At 48.6% G+C, this 25,825-nt stretch overlaps 1 protein-coding gene across 3 annotated transcripts in view; it reads right to left on the bottom strand.

The window, feature by feature from the left end:
• Window positions 1–25,825, bottom strand: part of LOC110495706 (fibronectin type III domain-containing protein 3B) — a 122,536-nt gene that overhangs the window by 29,611 nt on the left and 67,100 nt on the right. For all 3 annotated transcript variants that reach the window (XM_036952127.1, XM_036952128.1, XM_036952129.1), the window contains exons 8-21: window positions 25,035–25,093; window positions 21,757–21,902; window positions 20,819–20,878; window positions 20,572–20,713; window positions 19,703–19,756; window positions 15,206–15,330; window positions 12,645–12,819; window positions 12,456–12,542; window positions 10,119–10,254; window positions 9,714–9,785; window positions 4,719–4,837; window positions 4,514–4,619; window positions 2,923–3,101; window positions 2,125–2,238 (exon numbers count right to left, since the gene is read on the bottom strand). In XM_036952127.1, coding sequence (XP_036808022.1) covers window positions 2,125–2,238; window positions 2,923–3,101; window positions 4,514–4,619; window positions 4,719–4,837; window positions 9,714–9,785; window positions 10,119–10,254; window positions 12,456–12,542; window positions 12,645–12,819; window positions 15,206–15,330; window positions 19,703–19,756; window positions 20,572–20,713; window positions 20,819–20,878; window positions 21,757–21,902; window positions 25,035–25,093 — 1,574 coding nt within the window. The remainder of the gene's footprint in view (window positions 1–2,124; window positions 2,239–2,922; window positions 3,102–4,513; window positions 4,620–4,718; window positions 4,838–9,713; window positions 9,786–10,118; window positions 10,255–12,455; window positions 12,543–12,644; window positions 12,820–15,205; window positions 15,331–19,702; window positions 19,757–20,571; window positions 20,714–20,818; window positions 20,879–21,756; window positions 21,903–25,034; window positions 25,094–25,825) is intronic.

The following is a 25,825-nucleotide window of genomic DNA, read 5'->3' as shown; positions in this document are numbered from 1 at the left end:
TCTCTCTCTCTCTCTACTTTCTCTCTCTCTACCCCTCTCAACTCTCTCTACCTTCTCTCTCTCTACCCCTCTCTACTCTTTCTCTCTCTCTCTACCCCTCTACTTTCTCTCTCTCTCTCTCTCTACCCCCTCTCTACTCTCTACCCCTCTCTCTACCCCTCTCTACTCTCTACCCCTCTCTCCACTTTCTCTCTCTCTCTCTACCCCTCTCTCTACTTTCTCTCTCTCTCTACTTTCTCTCTCTCTCTACCCCTCTCTTCTCTCTACCCCTCTCTCTCTCTCTCTACCCCTCTCTCTACTTTCTCTCTCTCTACCCCTCTCTCTACTTTCTCTCTCTACCCCTCTCTAATCTCTACCCCTCTCTCTACTTTCTCTCTCTCTCTACCCCTCTCTCTACCTTCTCTCTCTCTCTACCCCTCTCTCTACTTTCTCTCTCTCTACCTCTACCCCTCTCTCTACTCTCTCTACTTTCTCTCTCTCTACCTCTACCTTCTCTCTCTCTCTTACCCCTCTCTACTCTCTCTCGTTATTTGGGGATAATGTTTGTCCTCTCTCTCTACCGTCTGTCTACCCCTCTCTATTCTCTATCTATCCCTCTATCTACTCTCTCTCTTTTTACCTCTCTCTTTCTCTAACCCTCTCCACTCTCTCTCTACCCCTCTCTCCACCCCTCTCCTCTCTCTCTCTCTACTCTCTCTTGTTATTTGGAGGTAATGTTTGTCCTCTCTCTCTACCATCTGTCTACCCCTCTCTACTCTCTATCTATCCCTCTATCTACTCTCTCTCTCTTTTTACCTCTCTCTTTCTCTACTCTACCCCTCTCTACTCTCTACCTCTACCCCTCTCCACTCTCTACCTCTACCCCTCTCTCTCTCTACCTCTACCCCTCTCTCTCTCTACCTCTACCCCCCTCTCTCTCTACCTCTACCCCTCTCTCTCTCTACCTCTACCCCTCTCTCTCTACCTCTACCTCTACCCCTCTCTCTCTCTCTACCCCTCTCTCTCTCTCTACCCCTCTCTCTCTCTACCCCTCTCTCTCTCTACCCCTCTCTCTCTCTACCCCTCTCTCTCTCTACCTCTCTCTCTCTCTACCTCTACCTCTCTCTCTCTCTACCTCTACCCCTCTCTCTCTCTACCTCTACCCCTCTCTCTCTCTACCTCTACCCCTCTCTCTCTCTACCTCTACCCCTCTCTCTCTCTACCTCTACCCCTCTCTCTCTCTACCTCTACCCCTCTCTCTCTCTACCTCTACCCCTCTCTCTCTCTACCTCTACCCCTCTCTCTCTCTACCTCTACCCCTCTCTCTCTCTACCTCTACCCCTCTCTCTCTCTACCTCTACCCCTCTCTCTCTCTACCTCTACCCCTCTCTCTCTCTACCTCTACCCCTCTCTCTCTCTACCTCTACCCCTCTCTCTCTCTACCTCTACCCCTCTCTCTCTCTACCTCTACCCCTCTCTCTCTCTACCTCTACCCCTCTCTCTCTCTACCTCTACCCCTCTCTCTCTCTACCTCTACCCCTCCCTCTCTCTCTCTCCTCTCTACTCTCTCTCTCCTCGCTCTCTCTCTCCTCGCTCTACCCCTCAACTTTCTCTCTCCTCTCTACTCTCTCTCTCTCCTCGCTCTACCCCTCAACTTTCTCTCTCCTCTCTACTCTCTCTCTCTCCTCGCTCTCTCTCTCTCACTCTCTACCCCTCTCTCTACTATCTCTCACTCGCTCTCTCTCTACTCTCTCCTCGCTCTCTCTCTCCTCGCTCTCTCTCTCTCTCTCTCTCTACCCCTCTACTTTCTCTCTCTCTCTCTACCCCCTCTCTACTCTCTCTCTCGCGTTATTTGGAGGTAATGTTTGTCCTCTCTCTCTTTCTCTACCCCTCTCCACTCTCTCTCTACCCCTCTCTCCACCCCTCTCCTCTCTCTCTCTCTACTCTCTCTTGTTATTTGGAGGTAATGTTTGTCCTCTCTCTCTACCGTCTGTCTACCCCTCTACTCTCTATCTACTCTCTCTAGATCCCTCTATCTACTCTCTCTCTTTTTACCCCTCTCTCTCTCTCTCTCTCTCTCTCTCATATTGTCTCTGTTCTAGATGGAAGTGTAGACAGAGTGTAAAGAAGATAGACAGGCAGTACCTCCCAGCTGACTGTTAGACAGGTGGTGTTGTTCAGAGTGATGAGTGGCGCCACACACTGGCCTGGAGGACCCGCTGCTGTCGTCACCTCCACTGCCTCAGAGTACTCTCCGAACTGCAGGAAGTAAACAGGAAACACACTGGTCACGTGACAGGAAACATACCGGTCACATGACATGAAACACGTAGGTCACATGACATGAAACACGTAGGTCACATGGCAGGAAGCATACAGGCAACATTATAGGAAAAATAACAATTTTTCTAGTAGCAGGCTCACAAATGGTAAAGTCTGTTTGATCAACCGTTGAATTAGATTTAGGCTCAGCTCAGATCGGGCGCATATGAAACTTTAATCAATCAAACATGACTTTTCGAGCATGACTATTCCTGCATTCAAATCATTTCTATGATTGCTAAATGGGGCAGAGTGCCTTGACATGTCTGTAGAATAGATAGAGGCTGCAGCAGATGGTTGATCAGAGCAGTGAACTGAAGACTGTCTGATTGGACTAAATACCAGCTGCTGGGAGAATTGGTCTCCAGTCGACTTTCTGTTTGTTCCTCTGTATGTCCTTGTTTTTGATGAGCACTTATCAGTTTGCTACTTTGATCAGACCGTGTGTGTGTGTGTGTGTGTGTGTGTGTGTGTGTGTTTGAGTACCTCTTGAACTAAGTCTGAATAGCACTCAGGGATGGACTGATCACATCAATTAGACTAGAGAGTGTTTGTCTGCCTGCCCCTGGTCATCGTTCATTAGGGTGTGTGTGTGTGTGTGTGTGTGTGTGTGTGCCTCACCCCAGCCTCGTTGGCAGCCCTCAGTCTGAAGTTGTAAGTTGCCCCCGGCAGCAGGCTACCCACACTGCACTGCAGCTCTGTCCCATTATATATCTCACTGGACTCAGCGTTGTCCTCTGATGTCGTCATCTCCAGACTGAACACACACTCCTCACACACACCTTCTGACATCAGGGCATCTGGAAGAGGAGGGGGAGGGTCAGAGGGGAAAGAGAGAAAGAGTGGGGAGGAAAGGAGAAAGGGAAAGAGAAGGGGAGAGAGAGAGTTAGAGAGAGAAAAAGAGGTATAGAGAGAGAAATAGAGAGGGGTAGTGAGAGAGAGGTAGAGAGAGAGAGACAGAGAGAGAGGTAGAGAGAGAGAGGTAGTTAGAGGTAGAGAGAGAGAGAGAGGTAGTTAGAGAGAGAGGTAGAGAGAGAGAGGTAGTTAGAGAGGTAGAGAGAGAGAGGTAGAGAGAGAGAGGTAGAGAGAGAGGAGAGAGAGAGGTAGAGAGAGAGGAGAGAGAGAGAGAGAGGTAGTTAGAGAGAGAGAGAGAGAGAGAGAGAGAGAGGTAGTTAGAGAGAGAGGTAGAGAGAGAGAGCGAGAGAGAGAGGTAGTTAGAGAGAGGTAGAGAAATACATATAGAGAGAGAGAGAAAAAGAGAGAGAGAGAGAGAAAAAGAGATAGAGAGAGAGAGAAAAAGAGAGGGGTAGAGAGAGGGGTAGGGAGAGAGAGAGAAAAAGAGAGGGGTAGTGAGAGGGGTAGGGAGAGGGGTAGGGAGAGAGAAAGAAAGAGAGAGGGGTAGTGAGAGGGGTAGGGAGAGGGGTAGGGAGAGGGGGAGAAAAAGAGAGGGGTAGTGAGAGGGGTTGGGAGAGGGGTTGGGAGAGGGAGAGAAAAAGAGAGGGGTAGTGAGAGAGAGAGAGAGAAGACAAACATTTGAATCTAGTATAACAAGCTGCAGCACCTAGTCAAACACAGCAGAACAGAGGGAGGGTTTGAATTAACTGTCTTTTCATCCACTCATTAGTGTTCTCTATGTGTTTCAGACAGCTTTATGGTGTGACGCAGAGAAAGCGAATAAAGGGGAGAAAAGAGGGAGATTGAAAAAGAGAGAGAGAACACAGTCTACTCAATTGTCTATCAGTCTGTTTTTTAATGGGGAGTGTTAGTCTCCAGCACACACACGCGCACGGACATAAACACACACACACATCTTAAATGAGGAACATTTGCCACATTATATTGAGGCCTGCCCGATTCTAACTACTTTAATCACATAGAATGCAGCTGAATTAGACTACATTAGGCTACATTAAGGTTTAGATAGGCTGCATTAGAGTCGCAATAAAGCTGAATTAAAGTGAATTAGGTTTCTTAGAGCTGGTGCACAGTGTGTGTGTGTGTGTGTGTGTGTGTGTGTGTGTTGTAACAAGGTCGTAATCAGGGTGTATTAGGTTGGGCGCAATGAAGAGCAGAGAACAACCAAAGGTTGATTTGACCTTCCGGACAGTAAAAGACACTGTGTGTGTGTGTGTGTGTGTGTGTGTGTGTGTGTGTGTGTGTGTGTGTGTGTGTGTGTATGTGTGTGTGTGTGTGTGTGTGTGTGTGTGTTTACCCCATTCTAACTGTACTTCCTTGTGTTTGGCTTTACCCACGATCCTGGGCGGTTGGCAGGGTCCGGGGACGACGCTCAAAGTCCGAACCGGAACGCTGAAGGAACACTGGCAGAACACAGAGGATCATGGGAAGGTCAATTGATTAATTGTGTGATTAAATGGATTATTGACCATGGGGTGTGTGCGAGTGTGTGTGTGTTTCACCTGGCTGTGTCCACCGGTGCTGATGCTACACACTCGCAGGCGGTAAACTGTGCCGGGCGTCAGTTCTTCACACACACACTCTGTAGCGGGGCCGCTGTACGCCACCTCCCACTGGCCCGCTGCACAAGACAAACAGCAGATGAGGGTTTGTGTGTATGTGAATGTGTGTGTGTAGAGATATATATGCAGTTCAACAAGACACCACATCTATTCATGTCTGGCATTAATCAGACAACACAGGGAGAGAACTGTGTTTCAACCTATATCAGTTCAGTGACACTTCTACACCAGAAGAGAGAGAGAGGGGTGAAGTGGGGTGAGGAAGGGGAAGGGCATAGATGGGATAGAGGGGAAGAGAAAGAGAAGGAGTGGGTAGGTGGGTAGAGAGAAGGCGTGAGTGGGTGGGTAGAGAGAAGGAGTGAGTGGGTGGGTAGAGAGAAGGCGTGAGTGGGTGGGTAGAGAGAAGGAGTGGGTGGGTGGGTAGAGAGAAGGAGTGAGTGGGTGGGTAGAGAGAAGGAGTGAGTGGGTGGGTAGAGAGAAGGAGTGGGTGGGTGGGTAGAGAGAAGGAGTGGGTGGGTGGGTAGAGAGAAGGAGTGAGTGGGTGGGTAGAGAGAAGGCGTGAGTGGGTGGGTAGAGAGAAGGAGTGGGTGGGTGGGTAGAGAGAAGGAGTGAGTGGGTGGGTAGAGAGAAGGAGTGAGTGGGTGGGTAGAGAGAAGGAGTGGGTGGGTGGGTAGAGAGAAGGAGTGGGTGGGTGGGTAGAGAGAAGGCGTGGGTGGGTGGGTAGAGAGAAGGAGTGGGTGGGTGGGTAGAGAGAAGGAGTGGGTGGGTGGGTAGAGAGAAGGAGTGGGTGGGTGGGTAGAGAGAAGGAGTGGGTGGGTAGAGAGAAGGAGTGGGTGGGTGGGTAGAGAGAAGGAGTGGGTGGGTGGGTAGAGAGAAGGCGTGGGTGGTTAGAGAGAAGGCGTGGGTGGTTAGAGAGAAGGCGTGGGTGGTTAGAGAGAAGGCGTGGGTGGGTAGGTAGAGAGAAGGAGTGGGTGGGTAGAGAGAAGGCGTGGGTGGGTAGAGAGAAGGCGTGGGTGGGTAGAGAGAAGGCGTGGGTGGTTAGAGAGAAGGCGTGGGTGGTTAGAGAGAAGGCGTGGGTGGGTAGGTAGAGAGAAGGCGTGGGCGGGTGGGTAGAGAGAAGGCGTGAGTGGGTAGAGAGAAGGCGTGGGTGGGTGGGTAGAGAGAAGGCGTGGGTGGGTGGGTAGAGAGAAGGCGTGGGTGGGTGTGTAAAGAGAAGGAGTGGGTGGGTGGGTAGAGAGAAGGCGTGGGTGGGTAGAGAGAAGGAGTGGGTGGGTGGGTAGAGAGAAGGAGTGGGTGGGTGGGTAGAGAGAAGGAGTGGGTGGGTGGGTAGAGAGAAGGCGTGGGTGGGTAGAGAGAAGGAGTGGGTGGGTGGGTAGAGAGAAGGCGTGGGTGGGTAGAGAGAAGGAGTGGGTGGGTGGGTAGAGAGAAGGAGTGGGTGGGTGGGTAGAGAGAAGGAGTGGGTGGGTGGGTAGAGAGAAGGCGTGGGTGGGTGGGTAGAGAGAAGGCGTGGGTGGGTGGGTAGAGAGAAGGCGTGGGTGGGTGGGTAGAGAGAAGGCGTTTGGTGGGTGGGTAGAGAGAAGGAGTGGGTGGGTAGAGAGAAGGTGTGGGTGGGTGGGTAGAGAGAAGGCGTGGGTGGGTAGAGAGAAGGAGGGAGAGGGGGAGAAAACGTGGAAGAAAGTAGGAGCTTTCAGAATTTGTTGGGTTGATAAACTACGACCAAACTGAATATGACCAGGCTAATCAATGTGTTCTGAAGAGATTACTGGTGTTTATATAGCAGTACATTACTGGTGTTTATATAGCAGTACATTGATGGTGTTTATATAGCAGTAAATTACTGGTGTTTATTATATAGCAGTAAATTACTGGTGTTTATATAGCAGTACATTACTGGTGTTTATTATATAGCATTAAATTACTGGTGTTTATATAGCAGTAAATTACTGGTGTTTATATAGCAGTAAATTACTGGTGTTTATATAGCAGTAAATTACTGGTGTTTATTATATAGCAGTAAATTACTGGTGTTTATTATATAGCAGTAAATTACTGGTGTTTATTATATAGCAGTAAATTACTGGTGTTTATTATATAGCAGTAAATTACTGGTGTTTATATAGCAGTACATTACTTGTGTTTATATAGCAGTAAATTACTGGTGTTACTGGTGTTTATATAGCAGTAAATTACTGGTGTTTATATAGCAGTACATTACTGGTGTTTATATAGCAGAACATTGATGGTATTTATATAGCAGTAAATTACTGGTGTTTATATAGCAGTACATTAATGGTGTTTATATAGCAGAACATTGATGGTATTTATATAGCAGTAAATTACTGGTGTTTATATAGCAGTACATTACTGGTGTTACTGGTGTTTATATAGCAGTACATTGATGGTATTTATATAGCAGTACATTACTGGTGTTACTGGTGTTTATATAGCAGTAAATTACTGGTGTTTATATAGCAGTACATTACTGGTGTTACTGGTGTTTATATAGCAGTAAATTACTGGTGTTTATATAGCAGAACATTGATGGTATTTATATAGCAGTACATTACTGGTGTTACTGGTGTTTATATAGCAGTAAATTACTGGTGTTTATATAGCAGTAAATTACTGGTGTTTATATAGCAGTACATTACTGGTGTTTATATAGCAGTACATTGATGGTGTTTATATAGCAGTAAATTACTGGTGTTTATATAGCAGTACATTACTGGTGTTACTGGTGTTTATATAGCAGTACATTACTGGTGTTACTGGTGTTTATATAGCAGTACATTGATGGTGTTTATATAGCAGTAAATTACTGGTGTTTATATAGCAGTAAATTACTGGTGTTTATATAGCAGTAAATTACTGGTGTTTATATAGCAATACATTACTGGTGTTTATATAGCAGTACATTGATGGTGTTTATATAGCAGTACATTGATGGTGTTTATATAGCAGTACATTACTGGTGTTTATATAGCAGTAAATTACTGGTATAACTGGTGTTTATATAGCAGTACATTACTGGTGTAACGGGTGTTTATATAGCAGTACATTACTGGTGTTACTGGTGTTTATATAGCAGTAAATTACTGGTGTTTATATAGCAGTACATTACTGGTGTTTATATAGCAGTACATTACTGGTGTTACTGGTGTTTATATAGCAGTACATTACTGGTGTTTATATAGCAGTACATTACTGGTGTTTATATACAGTGGGGCAAAAAAGTATTTAGTCAGCCACCAATTGTGCAAGTTCTCCCACTTAAAAAGATGAGAGAGGCCTGTAATTTTCATCATAGGTACACTTCAACTATGACAGACAAAATGAAAGAAAGAAAATCCAGAAAATCACATTGTAGGATTTTAAATGAATTTATTTGCAAAATATGGTGGAAAATAAGTATTTGGTCACCTACAAACAAGCAAGATTTCTGGCTCTTAAAGACCTGTAACTTCTTCTTTAATAGGCTCCTCTGTCCTCCACTGGCACCTGTTTGAACTTGTTATCAGTGTAAAAGACACCTGTCCACAACCTCAAACAGTCACACTCCAAACTCCACTATGGCCAAGACGAAAGAGCTGTCAAAGGACACCAGAAACAAAATTGTAGACACCAGGCTGGGAAGACTGAATCTGCAATAGGTAAGCAGCTTGGTTTGAAGAAATCAACTGTGGGAGCAATTATAGGAAATGGAAGACATACAAGACCACTGATAATCTCCCTCGATCTGGGGCTCCACGCAAGATCTCACCCCGTGGTGTCAAAATGATCACAAAAACGGTGAGCAAAAATCCCAGAACCACACGGGGGGACATGGTGAATGACCTGCAGAGAGCTGGGACCAAAGTAACAAAGCCTACCATCAGTAACACACTACGCCGCCAGGGACTCAAATCCTGCAGTGCCAGACGTGTCCCCCTGCTTAAGCCAGTACATGTCCAGGCCTGTCTGAAGTTTGCTAGAGAGCATTTGGATGATCCAGAAGAAGATTGGGAGAATGTCATATGGTCAGATGAAACCAAAATAGAACTTTTTGGTAAAAACTCAACTCATCGTGTTTGGAGGACAAAGAGTTGCATCCAAAGAACACCATACCTACTGTGAAGCATGGGGGTGGAAACATCATGCTTTGGGGCTGTTTTTCTGCAAAGGGACCAGGACGACTGATCCGTGTAAAGGAAAGAATGAATGGGGCCATGTATCGTGAGATTTTGAGTGAAAACCTCCTTCCATCAGCAAGGGCATTGAAGATGAAACGTGGCTGGGTCTTTCAGCATGACAATGATCCCAAACACACCGCCCGGGCAACGAAGGAGTGGCTTCGTAAGAAGCATTTCAAGGTCCTGGAGTGGCCTAGCCAGTCTCCAGATCTCAACCCGATAGAAAATCTTTGGAGGGAGTTGAAAGTCTGTGTTGCCCAGCAACAGCCCCAAAACATCACTGCTCTAGAGGAGATCTGCATGGAGGAATGGGCCAAAATACCAGCAACTGTGTGTGCAAACCTTGTGAAGACTTACAGAAAACGTTTGGCCTCTGTCACTGCCAACAAAGGTTATATAACAAAGTATTGAGATAAACTTTTGTTATTGACCAAATACTTATTTTCCACCATAATTTGCAAAACAAATCTAATTTTGTCTGTCATAGTTGAAGTGTACCTATGATGAAAATTACATTGCAGGTATTTCTGCAGAAGTAGACCTAATGGTGGCTGACTAAATAGTTTTTTGCCCCACTGTAGAAGTAAATTACTGGTGTTTATAGAGCAGTACATTGATGATGTTTATATAGCAGTACATTGATGATGTTTATATAGCAGTACATTGATGATGTTTATATAGCAGTACATTGCAGGTATTTCTGCAGAAGTAGACCTAATGGTGGTTGACTTGAAAACTAAAACAGAGATAGAACAGAGTGTTGTACCGTCAGAGCTGCCTTCTGAGATCTCCAGCAGATACGTCAGAACTTCTGAACCTCCATTGTCCTGGGGAGGATCTAGAGAAAGAACAGAGGAGTAGAGAGAGAAAGAGAGACAGAGGGACAGAGGAAGAGAGAGAGAGAGAGAGAGAGAGAGAGACAGAGGGACAGAGGAAGAGAGAGAGAGAAAGAAAGAAAGAGCGAGCGAGAGAAAGATAAAGGGAGAGAGAAAGAGAAAGAGAGAAAGAAAGAGAAAGAAAGAAGGAAGAGAGAGAGAGAGAGATAGAAAGGGAGAAAGAAAGAAATCAAGACAAAATAGCACTTACTTTATGTTTGTTCATTATGTTTCACAACTCCATTGATACAGCATAATCACACTGAAAACATGCACACGTGTGTTTGTGTGTTTACCCCAGGTGATGGTGAAACCATACGATGTAGTGGTTGTGACTCGGGGGGGAGAAGGGGGTCCAGGTTTGTCAGGACAGGTAGTACACACCAACACTTCACTGGGTTTACTGCCACCCTCCACGTTAGACGCTATCAGCTGCAGAGAGAGTGAGAGAGAGAGGAGAGGGAGAGAGTGGAGAGGGAGCGGGAGGAGAAAGACAGAAAGAGAGAGGGAAAGACAGAAAGAGAAAGAGAGCAAGAGGTAGAGAGAAAGGGGTGAATATTTAAATTTTTGATGTTTTGATTGTACATTTCAAATAGATGGCATATTTTCCAATAAACTGCTATAAATGATCACTTCTTTATAAAAGACATAGTTCTAAAGAAAGTTTTCAAAAAAATCACACTGCTGACTATAATGACTTGTATTGTACTGTATATGTTTTGCACAGGTCTGTGCTAGTGGCTATTGGCCTGTGCTCTTTAGTGTGATGTAAATGTCTGCCTTGTTGTGCAGATTGGATGACTAAGTGCAACCTGCCATTCAGAGAACACACAACAACAACAACAAAAACACATTGTACAAAAAAAAAAACACCCAAGCCTCTCTATTCACCTCCCTCTCTCCCTCCCAACCTGCCTCTCTCTCTCCCACTCTCCCTTGCCCCTCCCTCTCTCTCTCCCAGTCTCCCTCAATACCTTCCACTCTCTCTCCCTCCCTACCTGCCTCCCTCTCTTCCTCTCCCTCCCTACCTGCCTGCCTTCCTCAGTCTCTCCCTCCCTACCTGCCTCCCTCTCTCCCTGCCTGCCTCCCTCTCTCCCTGCCTGCCTCCCTCCCTCTCTCTCCAATATATTCCCTCAACTAATGGACACTACAGAGAGAGAGAGAGAGAGAGGAATGAATGGAAGGGAAAAGAGAGAGATGCTCTTGTCCACTCTCTAATCAATGAGTCACTACATCAACAGGATTTCCTACTGGGCAGCTGGTCACTGTAATATTTATCCACCAATTTTACACATTTGTGTTTTTTCATCAGAAAAAAAAGAGAAATCATTGCTTACGTACCTTTATGTGTGTGTAAAATATTACTGTTCTCACATTTTTTATTAATAGATTTGAGATGTTTTTAAAAATATGTTTCTTTGCAAAACACTATATATACAGTGTTTAGCTGGAATGGAATGTTGTATATATATAGTATCCTGTATATTTGACTGTAATATGTGGTTGTAGGCCTGAGGGCTTGAAGGCCTGTTATAAGGCAGGTCCTCACCAAACATCACCGGCAACAACGTCGCCTATGAGCACAAACCCACCGTCGCCTGACCAGACAGGACTGGCAAAAAGTGCTCTTCACTGACAAGTTGCGGTCTTGTCGCACCAGGGGTGATGGTCGGATTCGCGTTTATCGTCGAAGGAATGAGCGTTACACCGAGGCCTGTACTCTGGAGTGGGATCGATTTGGAGGTGGAGGGTCCGTCATGGTCTGGGGCAGTGTGTCACATCATCATCGGACTGAGCTTGTTGTCATTGCAGGCAATCTCAACGCTGTGCGTTACAGGGAAGACATCCTCCTCCCTCATGTGGTACACTTCCTTCAGGCTCATGACCCTCCAGCATGACAATGCCACCAGCCATACTGCTCGTTCTGTGTGTGATTTCCTGCAAGACTGAATGTCAGTGTTCTGCCATGGCCAGCGAAGAGCCCGGATCTCAATCCCATTGAGCACGTCTGGGACCTGTTGGATTGGAGGGTGGGGGCTAGGGCCATTCCCCCCAGAAATGTCCGGGAACTTGCAGGTGCCTTGGTGGAAGAGTGGGGTAACATCTCACAGCAAGAACTGGCAAATCTGGTGCAGTCCATAAGGAGGAGATGCACTGCAGTACTTAATGCAGCTGGTGGCCACACCAGATACTGACTCTTACTTTTGATTTTGACCCCCCCTTTGTTCAGGGATACATTATTCCATTTCTGTTAGTCACATGTCTGTGCAACTTGTTCAGTTTATGTCTCAGTTGTTGAATCTTGTTATGTTCATACAAATATTTACACGTTAAGTTTGCTGAAAATAAACTCAGTTGACAGTGAGGACGTTTCTTTTTTTGCTGAGTTTAGCAGTAAATTGCAGGTATTTCCACAGAGGACAGGCTGATGGTAGTTGTATGGCTGCTAAATGGTGACAGATTGTGTAGTGCGTGTGTGTGTGTGTGTGTGTGTGTGCGTATGTGCTCGTGCACACGATGACACTAATCACTGTGTCTTTCCAGCAGTATAGAAGCCTTTTCCGTTTCCACGGGAACACACAACCAGACACCATTTCGCCACAATAAAACCTCAGAGACAGACACACTCTTACCCTGAATTTGTACTGCGTGCTCCTCTTCAGGCCTTGCACTGTGGAGGTTAGGTTGTCTCCAGTGTACTTCGGATGAAAGTCTGTTCCCTGGAAGGTCAAACGTTCTCAGTTAACCTTTAAACGGACGTTTTGTTGAACATGTGTGTGTGTGTGTGTGTGCGCGTCATTATATCTGTGTGTGGGACTCACGGTATTGTCCTCCTGGATCTCAAGTATGTATGTGATTAGTTCCTCGTTGGAGCTGCCCTCGGGACGGCCCCACTCCAGCGTGACCCAGGAGACGCCCGCCCGCAGCAGCCGCGGTGCCAGGGGGCAGGAGGGCAGCGTACCTGTAGTGTAGAACACAACCTCCGTACTGAAACCACTGTGGAGGGTTACAGGTGGGAGGGAGAGAGGGGGGAGGGACATGAGTTTAGACTACACAAAGCAGAGCTCATGTCTTTTATCTCTTCTGCATCATTCTTTCTCTCTTTCCATCTCTCTCCCTCCATCTCCCACCTCCATCTCCCTCCATTAACTCCCTCCATCTCCCTCCATTAACTCCCTCCCCCATCTCCCTCCATTAACTCTCTCCCCCATCTCCCTCCATTAACTCCCTCCATCTCCCTCCATTAACTCCCTCCATCTCCCTCCATTAACTCCCCCTCCTTCTCCCTCCATTAACTCCCTCCATCTCCCTCCATTAACTCCCCCTCCATTAACTCCCCCTCCATTAACTCCCCCTCCATCTCCCTCCATCTCCCTCCATCTCTCTCCATCTCTCTCCATCAACTCCCTCTCCATTAACTCCCTCCATCTCCCTTCATCAACTCCCTCCATCAACTCCCTCCATCTCCCTCCATTAACTCCCTCCATCTCCCACCTCCATCTCCCTCCATTAACTCCCTCCATTAACTCCCACCATTATCTCCCACCATCTCCCTCCATTAACTGCCTCCCCCATCTCCCTCCATTAACTCCCTCCCCCATCTCCCTCCATTAACTCCCTCCCCCATCTCCCTCCATTAACTCCCTCCCCCATCTCCCTCCATTAACTCCCTCCCCATCTCCCTCCATTAACTCCCTCCATTAACTCCCTCCATTAACTCCCTCCATCTCCCACCTCCATCTCCCTCCAGTAACTCCCTCCAGTAACTCCCTCCATCTCCCTCCATTAACTCCCTCCATCTCCCTCCATTAACTCCCTCCAATAACTCCCTCCATCTCCCTCCATTAACTCCCTCCATTAACTCCCTCCCCCATCTCCCTCCATTAACTCCCTCCATCTCCCACCTCCATCTCCTCCAGTAACTCCCTCCATCTCCCTCCATTAACTCCCTCCATTAACTCCCTCCATCTCCCTCCATTAACTCCCTCCAGTAACTCCCTCCATCTCCCTCCATTAACTCCCTCCATCTCCCTCCATTAACTCCCTCCATCTCCCTCCATTAACTCCCTCCATCTCCCTCCATCTCCCTCCATTAACTCCCTCCAATAACTCCCTCCATTAACTCCCTCCCCCATCTCCCTCCATTAACTCCCTCCATTAACTCCCTCCATTAAGTCCCTCCATTAAGTCCCTCCATTAACTCCCTCCATCTCCCACCTCCATCCACTAACTCCCTCCATTAACTACCTCCATCTCCCCCCTCCATTAACTCCCTCCATTAACTCCCTCCATCTCCCACCTCCATCTCCCTCCAGTAACTTCCTCCATCTCCCTCCATTAACTCCCTCCAATAACTCCCTCCAATAACTCCCTCCATCTCCCTCCATTAACTCCCTCCATCTCCCTCCATTAACTCCCTCCCCCATCTCCCTCCATTAACTCCCTCCATTAACTCCCTCCATTAACTCCCTCCCCCATCTCCCTCCATTAACTCCCTCCCCCATCTCCCTCCATTAACTCCCTCCCCCATCTCCCTCCATTAACTCCCTCCCCCATCTCCCTCCATTAACTCCCTCCATTAACTCCCTCCCCCATCTCCCTCCATTAACTCCCTCCATTAACTCCCTCCATCTCCCACCTCCATCTCCCTCCATTAACTCCCACCATCTCCCTCCATTATCTCCCTCCAATAACTACCTCCATCTCCCTCCATTAACTCCCTCCATCTCCCTCTAATAACTCCCTCCAATAACTCCCTCCAATAACTCCCTCCAATAACTCCCTCCAATAACTCCCTCCAATAACTCCCTCCAATAACTCCCTCCAATAACTCCCTCCTCTTTTCGGTCACTAGAACGACCGGCCTCAAGCAGGGGAATCTGCCCCACGGCAACAATGCGAGAACAAGAGGAGTGAGGAAACAAAAAAATAGAGAGAGACTCATTCAGAGAGATAAGACCAGACAACTAACCTCAACACAGCCATACATCAACCAGACAACTAACCTCAACACAGCCATACATCAACCAGACAACTAACCTCAACACAGCCATACATCAACCAGACAACTAACCTCAACACAGCCATACGTCAACCAGACAACTAACCTCAACACAGTCATACGTCAACCAGACAACTGACCTCAACACAGCCTTACGTCAACCAGACAACTGACCTCAACACAGCCATACGTCAACCAGACAACTAACCTCAACACAGCCATACGTCAACCAGTGTGAGAGAGAGAGAGAGACAGAGGGACAGAGAGAGGGACATAGAGAGGGACAGAGAGAGGGACTGAGATGCATATGTGGTGCTATAACACCCATACCTGGTGCCTATGTAGTGTTATGGCATGTGTATGTAGCATTATAACACATACCTGGTGCCTATGTCGTTGTGAGCAGCCACTCTGAAGGTGTAGCCCACAGCAGGACACAGTCTGGTCAGCTTACAGTGTCTCTGGCTTCCAAAGTAACATTCCCTAAATACACTGTTCTTCTTTCCCTATGGAGGGGGGGGGGGGGGGGGGGGGGGGAAGAGAGATGAGACTAGACTGCAATAATAATAATGACAGTAATAACAGTAATATAATTTATTTGACCGGCGCTGATATCATGATGTAATAACACAAATCTAGAACAGAGCCATATAAAGACTGCCTTTCATAGTCATTTAGAGAGAGAGAGAGGGGAGAGGAGAGAGGAGAGAGAGGAGAGGAGAGAGGACAGAGAGGAGAGGAGAGGTGAGAGAAAGAGGAGAGAGGGGAGAGGAGAGGAGATGAGAAAGAGAGAGGAGACAGAGAGGAGAGAGGAGAGAGAAGAGAGAGGAGAGGAGAGAGAGGAGAGAAGAGAGAGGAGAGGAGAGGAGAGGAGAGAGAGGAGAGGAGAGAGAGGAGGAGAGAGGAGGAGGAGAGAGAGGAGAGGGGAAAGAGAGGAGAGAGACGAGAGAGAGAGGTGAGGAGAGAGAGGAGAGGAGAGAGAGGAGAGGGGACAGAGAGGAGAGAGGAGAGGGGACAGAGAGGAGAGAGAGAGGGGTGAGGAGAGAGAGGAGAGGAGAGAGAGGAGAGGGGACAGAGAGGAGAGAGAGGAGAGGAGAGAGAGGAGAGGAGAGAGAGAGGAGAGAGAGGAGAAAGAGGAGAGGAGAGAGAGGAGAAAGAGGAGAGGAGAGAGAGGAGAGAAGAGAGAGAGGACAGCGAGGACAGAGAGGACAGAGAGGAGAGGAGAGAGAGAGGTGAGAGAAAGAGGAGAGAGAGGAGAGGAGAGAGAGGAGAGAGGACAGAGAGGACAGAGAGGAGAGGAAAGAGAGAGGTGAGAGAAAGAGGAGAGAGGGGAGAGGAGAGGAGAAAGAGAGAGGAGAGGAGACAGAGGAGGAGGAGAGAGAGGAGGAGGAGGAGGAGGAGGAGGAGAGAGAGGAGAGGGGAAAGAGAGGAGAGACGAGAGAGAGAGGTGAGGAGAGAGAGGAGAGGAGAGAGAGGAGAGGCGACAGAGAGGAGAGAGAGAGGAGAGGGGACAGAGAGGAGAGAGGAGAGAGAGAGGGGTGAGGAGAGAGAGGAGAGGAGAGAGAGGAGAGGAGAGAGAGGAGAGGGGATAGAGAGGAGAGAGAGGAGAGGAGAGAGGAGAGGAGAGAGAGAAGTGAGAGAAAGAGGAGAGAGAGGAGAGAGAGAGGAGAGGGGACAGAGAGGAGAGAGAGAGAGGTGAGAAGAGAGAGGATAGGAGAGGAGAAAGAGAGGAGAGGAGAGAGAGGAGAGGAGAGAGGACAGAGAGGAGAGAGAGGAGAGAGAAGTGAGAGAAAGAGGAGAGAGAGGAGAGAGAGAGGAGAGGGGACAGAGAGGAGAGAGAGAGAGGTGAGAAGAGAGAGGAGAGGAGAGGAGAAAGAGAGGAGAGAGAGGAGAGAGAGAGGAGAGAGAGAGGAGAGAGAGAGGAGAGAGAGGAGAGGGGACAGAGAGGAGAGGGGACAGAGAGGAGAGAGGAGAGAGAGAGGAGAGGGGAAAGAGAGGAGAGAGGAGAGAGAGGGGATAGAGAGGAGAGGGGATAGAGAGGAGAGGGGATAGAGAGGAGAGGGGAGAGAGGTGAGGAGAGGAGAGGAGAGAGAGGAGAGGAGAGAGAGGAGAGGGGACAGAGAGGAGAGAGAGGTGAGGAGAGAGGTGAGGAGAGAGAGGTGAGGAGAGAGAGGTGAGGAGAGAGAGGAGAGGAGCGAGAGGAGAGGAGAGAGAGGAGAGGAGAGGGGACAGAGAGGAGAGGGGACAGAGAGGAGAGAGAGGTGAGGAGAGAGAGGAGATGGGAAAAAGAGGAGAGAGAGGAGAGAGAGAGGAGAGAGAGAGGAGAGAGATGTGAGAGAGGAGAGGGGAGGAGAAAGAGAGGAGAGAGGAGGAGAAAGAGAGGAGAGAGGAGGAGAAAGAGAGGAGAGAGGAGGAGAGAGAGGTGAGAGGAGAGAGAGAGAGAGGTGAGAGAGGAGAGGGGACAAAGAGGAGAGAGAGAGAGAGGTGAGGAGAGAGAGGAGAGGAGAGAGAGGAGAGGACAGAGAGGAGAGAGAGGAGAGGGGAAAGAGAGGAGAGAGGAGAGAGAGGAGAGGGGATAGAGAGGAGAGAGGAGAGAGAGGAGAGGGGAGAGAGGAGAGGGGAGAGAGAGGAGAGGGGAGAGAGAGGAGAGGGGAGAGAGGAGAGGGGAGAGAGGAGAGGGGAGAGAGGAGAGGAGAGGAGAGAGAGAGGAGAGAGAGGAGAGGAGAGAGGAGAGAGAGGAGAGGAGAGAGGAGAGAGGAGAGAGAGGGGAAAGAGCGGAGAGAGGAGAGAGAGGAGAGGGGATAGAGAGGAGAGGGGAGAGAGGTGAGGAGAGAGAGGAGAGGAGAGGGGACAGAGAGAGAGGAGGAGGAGAGAGAGGAGAGAGAGGAGAGAGAGGAGAAGGGGAGAGAGGAGAGAGAGGAGAGGGGAAAGAGGGGAGAGAGGAGAGAGAGGGGATAGAGAGGAGAGGGGAGAGAGAGGTGAGGAGAGGGGAGAGAGAGGAGAGAGAGAGGAGAGAGGACAGAGAGGAGAGAGAGAGGTGAGGAGAGAGAGGAGAGGGGACAGAGGAGAGAGGAGAGGGAGAGGGGAAAGAGAGGAGAGAGAGGATAGGGGAAAGAGAGGAGAGAGGAGAGGGGACAGAGAGGAGAGAGAGAGAGAGAGAGATGAGGAGGGAGAGGAGAGGGGACAGAGAGGAGAGAGGAGAGAGAGAGAGAGATGTGAGAGAGGAGAGGGGAGGAGAAAGAGAGGAGAGAGGAGGAGAAAGAGAGGAGAGAGGAGAGAGAGAGAGAGGTGAGAGAGGAGAGGGGAAAGAGAGGAGAGAGAGGAGAGGGGACAAAGAGGAGAGAGAGAGAGAGGTGAGGAGAGAGAGGAGAGGAGAGAGAGGAGAGAGAGAGGAGAGAGAGGAGAGAGAGAGGAGAGAGAGGGGACAGAGAGGAGAGAGAGGAGAGGGGAAAGAGAGGAGAGAGGAGAGAGAGGAGAGGGGATAGAGAGGAGAGAGGAGAGGGGAGAGAGAGGAGAGGGGAGAGAGAGGAGAGGGGAGAGAGAGGAGAGGGGAGAGAGGAGATGGGAGAGAGTAGATGAGAGGAGAGAGAGAGGAGAGAGAGAGAGGAGAGAGAGAGGAGAGAGAGAGGAGAGAGAGAGGAGAGAGAGGAGAGGGGAAAGAGCGGAGAGAGGAGAGAGAGGAGAGGGGATAGAGAGGAGAGGGGAGAGAGGTGAGGAGAGAGAGGAGAGGAGAGGGGACAGAGAGAGAGGAGGAGGAGAGAGAGGAGAGAGAGGAGAGGGGACAGAGAGGAGAGGGGAGGTGAGGAGAGAGAGGAGAGGGGAAAGAGGGGAGAGAGGAGAGAGAGGAGAGGGGATAGAGAGGAGAGGGGAGAGAGAGGTGAGGAGAGGGGAGAGAGAGGTGAGGAGAGAGAGGAGAGGAGAGGATAGGAGAGAGAGGAGAGAGAGAGGAGAGAGGAGAGAGAGGAAAGGGGAAAGAGAGGAGAGAGAGGAGAGGGGATAGAGAGGAGAGGGGAGAGAGAGGTGAGGAGAGAGAGGAGAGGGGACAGAGAGAGAGGAGGAGGAGAGAGAGGAGAGAGGACAGAGAAGAGAGAGAGGTGAGGAGAGAGAGGTGAGGAGAGAGAGGTGAGGAGAGAGAGGTGAGGAGAGAGAGGAGAGAGGAGAGGAGAGAGGAGAGGAGAGGAGAGGAGAGAGAGAGAGGAGAGAGAGAGGAGAGGGGACAGAGAGGAGAGGGGGCAGAGAGGAGAGAGGAGAGAGCGGTGAGGAGAGAGAGGAGAGGGGAAAGAGAGGAGAGAGGAGAGAGAGAGGAGAGGGGATAGAGAGGAGAGAGGAGAGAGAGAGAGGAGAGGAGAGAGAGGAGAGGAGAGGAGAGAGAGGAGAGAGAGGAGAGAGGAGAGGGAGAGGGGAAAGAGAGGAGAGAGAGGAGAGGGGAAAGAGGAGAGAGGAGAGGGGACAGAGCGGAGAGAGAGAGAGAGAGAGAGGTGAGGAGAGAGAGGAGAGAGAGGAGAGGGGACAGAGAGGAGAGAGAGGAGAGAGAGAAAGGTGAGAGAGAGGAGAGGGGAAAGAGAGGAGAGAGAGGAGGAGAAAGAGAGGAGAGAGAGAGGAGAGAGGAGAGAGAGGTGAGAGAGGAGAGGGGAAAGAGAGGAGAGAGAGAGGAGAGGGGACAAAGAGGAGAGAGGAGAGAGGGGTGAGGAGAGAGGAAAGAGAGGAGAGAGAGAGGAGAGGGGACAAAGAGGAGAGAGGAGAGAGAGAGAGGTGAGGAGAGAGAGGAGAGGAGAGAGAGGAGAGAGGAGAGAGAGAGAGAGAGGGAAGAGGAGAGAGGGATTTTATGTACGTTGGAAATAGATGGCATATTATCCAATAGGAGTGTGTGTGTGGTACCTCGTCCCACTCAAGAAGGTAGTTTGTGATTTTGGATCCGTTGTCGATCGGAGGCTGGCGAGAGAAGAGAAGAATAAATAGGGCTGTCTGGAGAGTGTGTGAGTGTGTATGAGTCTGTGTGAGTGTGTATGAGTGTGTATGAGTGTGTATGAGTGTGTATGAGTGTGTATGAGTGTGTATGAGTGTGTATGAGTGTGTGTGTGAGAGTGTATGAGAGTGTGTGAGTGTGTATGAGTGTGTGTGAGAGTGTGTGAGTGTGTATGTGTGTGTGTGTGTGTGTGTATGTGTGTGTGTGTATGTGTGTGTGTGTATGTGTGTGTGTGTGTGTGTGTGTGTGTGTGTGTGTGTGTGTGTGTGTGTGTGTGTGCTCGCGCGTGGGTGCGTGATGAGGAGAGGAGGATGAACTGGGGCTGTCACAGAGAGGAAATGGCCTGTGTGTTTTCATTAGTCTGACCTCATATCCTGTCTGAGTGAGTGATGTCACTCTCCACGCCGCCCTTACGCTGTGACAGAACCCAAGACAGAATATCACTGACAGATCTATCTATATAGAGGTGAGGATGATAGTGCAATCTATCCTGACCAATCCCCTCTCAGAATGACATGGAGAAGGACTGGACAGCGATGTCATAAAACACCAGGAAGCAGATCTTCCCTGAGAGCAAAATAGAACCCAGATTCTCTGCCCTTGTCCCTGAAGTGTGCACTCATTCACTCCCCTGTCTCTGAAGTGTGCACTCATTCACTCGCCCTGATGGATCTAAAATAGACTGGATGGGAGGGAATGAGTGGACACTTTTGGTACAAGCGTAAACAATCGGAAAGTCCAATGAAAGGAACTAAAAGTGTGTGTGTGTGTGTGTGTGTACCTTCCACTGTAGTGTGAGGGTGCTCTTGGTGCGGTGAGACAGTTTGGGGGGGAAGGGCAGGTCAGGGGGGCAGGTGTGTGTTGTGAACGACCCCGTCTCCGAACACACACCCCTCAAGTTAGAGTTACACACCGCGCTGACTCTGAAACACACACACACAAAACATTAATAATCACATTTATTAACACAATTGCAAAGAAGTGGTGAAAAAGTGTGTGTGTTGCTGACGGAAGGTGTGTGTTCTTACCGTACGTGGTAGTCTGAAGCTGGCCTCAGGTCTTTTAGATGACACTCCAACTCCTCTCCACTACACACACACACACACACACACACACACACACACACACACACACACACACGTTATTTACACTTGAGATGAAAGTGAACTGTTTATGTTTGCGTCAGTTGTTCTTCAAAGTCTGGAACGTCCATACACAAGTCATACACACACCTGAGTTAGGTGTGTTTTACCTGCTAGTCAGGATCAGAGATAGGTGTGTTTTACCTGCTAGTCAGGATCAGAGATAGGTGTGTTTTACCTGCTAGTCAGGATCAGAGATAGGTGTGTTTTACCTGCTAGTCAGGATCAGAGATAGGTGTGTTCTACCTGCTAGTCAGGATCAGAGATAGGTGTGTTTTACCTGCTAGTCAGGATCAGAGATAGGTGTGTTTTACCTGCTAGTCAGGATCAGAGATAGGTGTGTTTTACCTGCTAGTCAGGATCAGAGTTAGGTGTGTTTTACCTGCTAGTCAGGATCAGAGATAGGTGTGTTCTACCTGCTAGTCAGGATCAGAGATAGGTGTGTTTTACCTGCTAGTCAGGATCAGAGATAGGTGTGTTTTACCTGCTAGTCAGGATCAGAGATAGGTGTGTTTTACCTGCTAGTCAGGATCAGAGATAGGTGTGTTTTACCTGCTAGTCAGGTTCAGAGTTAGGTGTGTTTTACCTGCTAGTCAGGATCAGAGATAGGTGTGTTTTACCTGCTAGTCAGGATCAGAGATAGGTGTGTTTTACCTGCTAGTCAGGATCAGAGATAGGTGTGTTTTACCTGCTAGTCAGGATCAGAGATAGGTGTGTTTTACCTGCTAGTCAGGATCAGAGATAGGTGTGTTTTACCTGCTAGTCAGGATCAGAGATAGGTGTGTTTTACCTGCTAGTCAGGATCAGAGATAGGTGTGTTTTACCTGTATATAAGTCTGTATTTGCCGTCCCGTCCCTTGTCGGACAGAGAGACCTCGTAGGTGAGAGACTGGCTGTTGCTGAACCGGTTCACCAGCCCGACCGGGGGAGCCCAGGACAACCTAGCACCCCGCGCGTGCACGTTGGACACCTGGAACACCACACACACATTAGATAACACACACACACAAAGTTCCTATCAGTTTATGTTCCAGTTCATCCCCGTCACGGATGCTGGGTCGGTGAAATGACCGTCTGAGTAGAAGAAACATTTACCCACACCCTGGCACTGAAACAATCACCCCATCAACCAATGTCTCTACACATACACACACACACACCCTGGCACTGAAACAATCACCCCATCAACCAATGTCTCTACACATACACACACACTGGTACTGAAACAATCACCCCATCAACCAATGTCTCTACACATACACACACACACCCTGGTACTGAAACAATCACCCCATCAACCAATGTCTCTACACACACACACACACACACACAGGTACTGAAACAATCACCCCATCAACCACTGTCTCTACACACACACACACACACACAGAAACATTTACCCAAACCGCCAGCAACGGGGAAAGACACACAGCGGAGTGATTTAACACCGGGTGTCATTCATCCAGAGACAGCACATCCACTGAATACCCAATCTGCCCTGGGGACAAACCACATCCACTGAATACCCAATCTGCCCTGGGGACAAACCACATCGACTGAATACCCAATCTGCCCTGGGGACAAACCACATCGACTGAATACCCAATCTGCCCTGGGGACAAACCACATCCACTGAATACCCAATCTGCCCTGGGGACAAACCACATCCACTGAATACCCAATCTGCCCTGGGGACAAACCACATCAACTGAATACCCAATCTGCCCTGGGGACAAACCACATCGACTGAATACCCAATCTGCCCTGGGGACAAACCACATCGACTGAATACCCAATCTGCCCTGGGGACAAACCACATCGACTGAATACCCAATCTGCCCTGGGGACTAACCACATCGACTGAATACCCAATCTGCCCTGGGGACAAACCACATCGACTGAATACCCAATCTGCCCTGGAGACAAACCACATCGACTGAATATCCAATCTGCCCTGGGGACTAACCACATCGACTGAATACCCAATCTGCCCTGGGGACAAACCACATCGACTGAATACCCAATCTGCCCTGGGGACTAACCACATCGACTGAATACCCAATCTGCCCTGGGGACTAACCACATCGACTGAATACCCAATCTGCCCTGGGGACTAACCACATCCACTGAATACCCAATCTGCCCTGGGGACAAACCACATCCACTGAATACCCAATCTGCCCTGGGGACAAACCACATCCACTGAATACCCAATCTGCCCTGGGGACAAACCACATCCACTGAATACCCAATCTGCCCTGGGGACAAACCACATCCACTGAATACCCAATCTGCCCTGGGGACAAACCACATCCACTGAATACCCAATCTGCCCTGGGGACAAACCACATCAACTGAATACCCAATCTGCCCTGGGGACAAACCACATCGACTGAATACCCAATCTGCCCTGGGGACAAACCACATCGACTGAATACCCAATCTGCCCTGGGGACAAACCACATCGACTGAATACCCAATCTGCCCTGGGGACTAACCACATCGACTGAATACCCAATCTGCCCTGGGGACAAACCACATCGACTGAATACCCAATCTGCCCTGGAGACAAACCACATCGACTGAATATCCAATCTGCCCTGGGGACTAACCACATCGACTGAATACCCAATCTGCCCTGGGGACAAACCACATCGACTGAATACCCAATCTGCCCTGGGGACTAACCACATCGACTGAATACCCAATCTGCCCTGGGGACTAACCACATCGACTGAATACCCAATCTGCCCTGGGGACAAACCACATCGACTGAATACCCAATCTGCCCTGGGGACAAACCACATCAACTGAATACCCAATCTGCCCTGGGGACAAACCACATCGACTGAATACCCAATCTGCCCTGGGGACAAACCACATCGACTGAATACCCAATCTGCCCTGGGGACTAACCACATTGACTGAATACCCAATCTGCCCTGGGGACAAACCACATCGACTGAATACCCAATCTGCCCTGGGGACTAACCACATCGACTGAATACCCAATCTGCCCTGGGGACAAACCACATCGACTGAATACCCAATCTGCCCTGGGGACAAACCACATCGACTGAATATCCAATCTGCCCTGGGGACTAACCACATTCTCTCTTTGTTCTTGTTTCCTTATTAGGATGCCGGTGGGCGGAGTTGGGAGGGTCGTCAGCTACATGGGAAACACCTGGGCCAGGTGTGTCCCAGGATAAATATACCCCTTCCCCATTCATGGAGGAGACTCTCTCCATGCAGACACCTTTACAGAGTTTGTTGTGTATCTTGGTGGCCTTTTGTTTGTTTGCTTTGGCACCTTTCAACACCCTGCATTATCACATTCATGCATGCAAAACACTCACTTACACTACTGATTACTGATTACACACACCATTGTATATTGTACTTAGTTGACTTTATTTAATAAATATATGTTTTGTTACTCCTTATCTCCACGTTGTCTCCCTTTTGTTACGGGCTTTGAGCCGGTTCGTGACAATATAAACAATCAACTTATTGAATACCACTGGTGTTTAATATGAGGGTTTCAGCATGAAATAACCTTTATATGTTTTTTAACCCACTTGAATTTATTTTACTATGTCAATATTTGTTTTTGTCAATGTTTTTGCATCAAACTGACAGTTGTGAACACAGTCAATAGAGTTGCAGAGGTAGTAGAAAATAATGGCATTGTTGATTAGATCCTTTTTGTTCATTAATTAGGCTCTTTCTCTTGAACTCATGGACAATATGGACACAGATGTAACAAATTAATACTATATATGAAGAATAAAAAACGTTTTTCAAGTATAAATGACCAAAATTTCGATTGATTGCCATAGATTTTCTGTTAATTACCAAAATTACTGAAGATTCCGGTAACTTTGGTAAATTACCGGTAGCATTGTAGCCCTAGTTCTGTGTGATGAGGTGGTACAATACTGCCCCTGTGTGGTCAGGTTGGGGACTGCAGGTGTTCTGGGCTCCAAAGGACATACTGCTCTGTGAGGAAGACACCTTTAGGTACAGATGTCTTTGTCTGCAAGTGTGTGTGTGAGTGAGTGTGTGTGTCTGCGTGCGTGTGTGTATGTGTGTGACTGACCTGTGGTTTGTCTATGGCGGAGAGCACTTCCTGAACTCTCTTTGCCTCCGAGTCGTGATCTGAGGAAAGAGGACAGACACAACATTACCACCAACTAGTGTGTTTCTGCCCTTGTGTGAGAGGGTGAAATTACAGCTAAGCACCACCAGAGGGCAGGCTGAGCTGTGTCATATACAGTACGTACAGTATGTACAGACCCCAACCTAGATTACTGCCTAGGTCTGCCCTCTGTTCTGTTGGCTGCTCATAAAACAGTGGGCCAGTTCCAGTCTCTCTCTCACACACACACACACACACACACACACACACACACACACACATCCAGTGGCAGAGCATGTCTACGGGTGATTTACAGTGCCTTGCGAAAGTATTCGGCCCCCTTGAACTTTGCGACCTTTTGCCACATTTCAGGCTTCAAACAAAGATATAAAACTGTATTTTTTTGTGAAGAATCAACAACAAGTGGGACACAATCATGAAGTGGAACGACATTTATTGGATATTTCAAACTTTTTTAACAAAACAAAAACTGAAAAATTGGGCGTGCAAAATTATTCAGCCCCTTTACTTTCAGTGCAGCAAACTCTCTCCAGAAGTTCAGTGAGGATCTCTGAATGATCCATGTTGACCTAAATGACTAATGATGATAAATACAATCCACCTGTGTGTAATCAAGTCTCTGTATAAATGCACCTGCACTGTGATAGTCTCAGAGGTCCGTTAAAAGCGCAGAGAGCATCATGAAGAACAAGGAACACACCAGGCAGGTCCAAGATATCCAATAAATGTCG

Source organism: Oncorhynchus mykiss, chromosome 18 (assembly GCF_013265735.2).
Source record: "Oncorhynchus mykiss isolate Arlee chromosome 18, USDA_OmykA_1.1, whole genome shotgun sequence".
NCBI classification, from domain to species: domain Eukaryota; kingdom Metazoa; phylum Chordata; class Actinopteri; order Salmoniformes; family Salmonidae; genus Oncorhynchus; species Oncorhynchus mykiss.
This window is presented reverse-complemented; position numbering and strand designations above follow the sequence as displayed.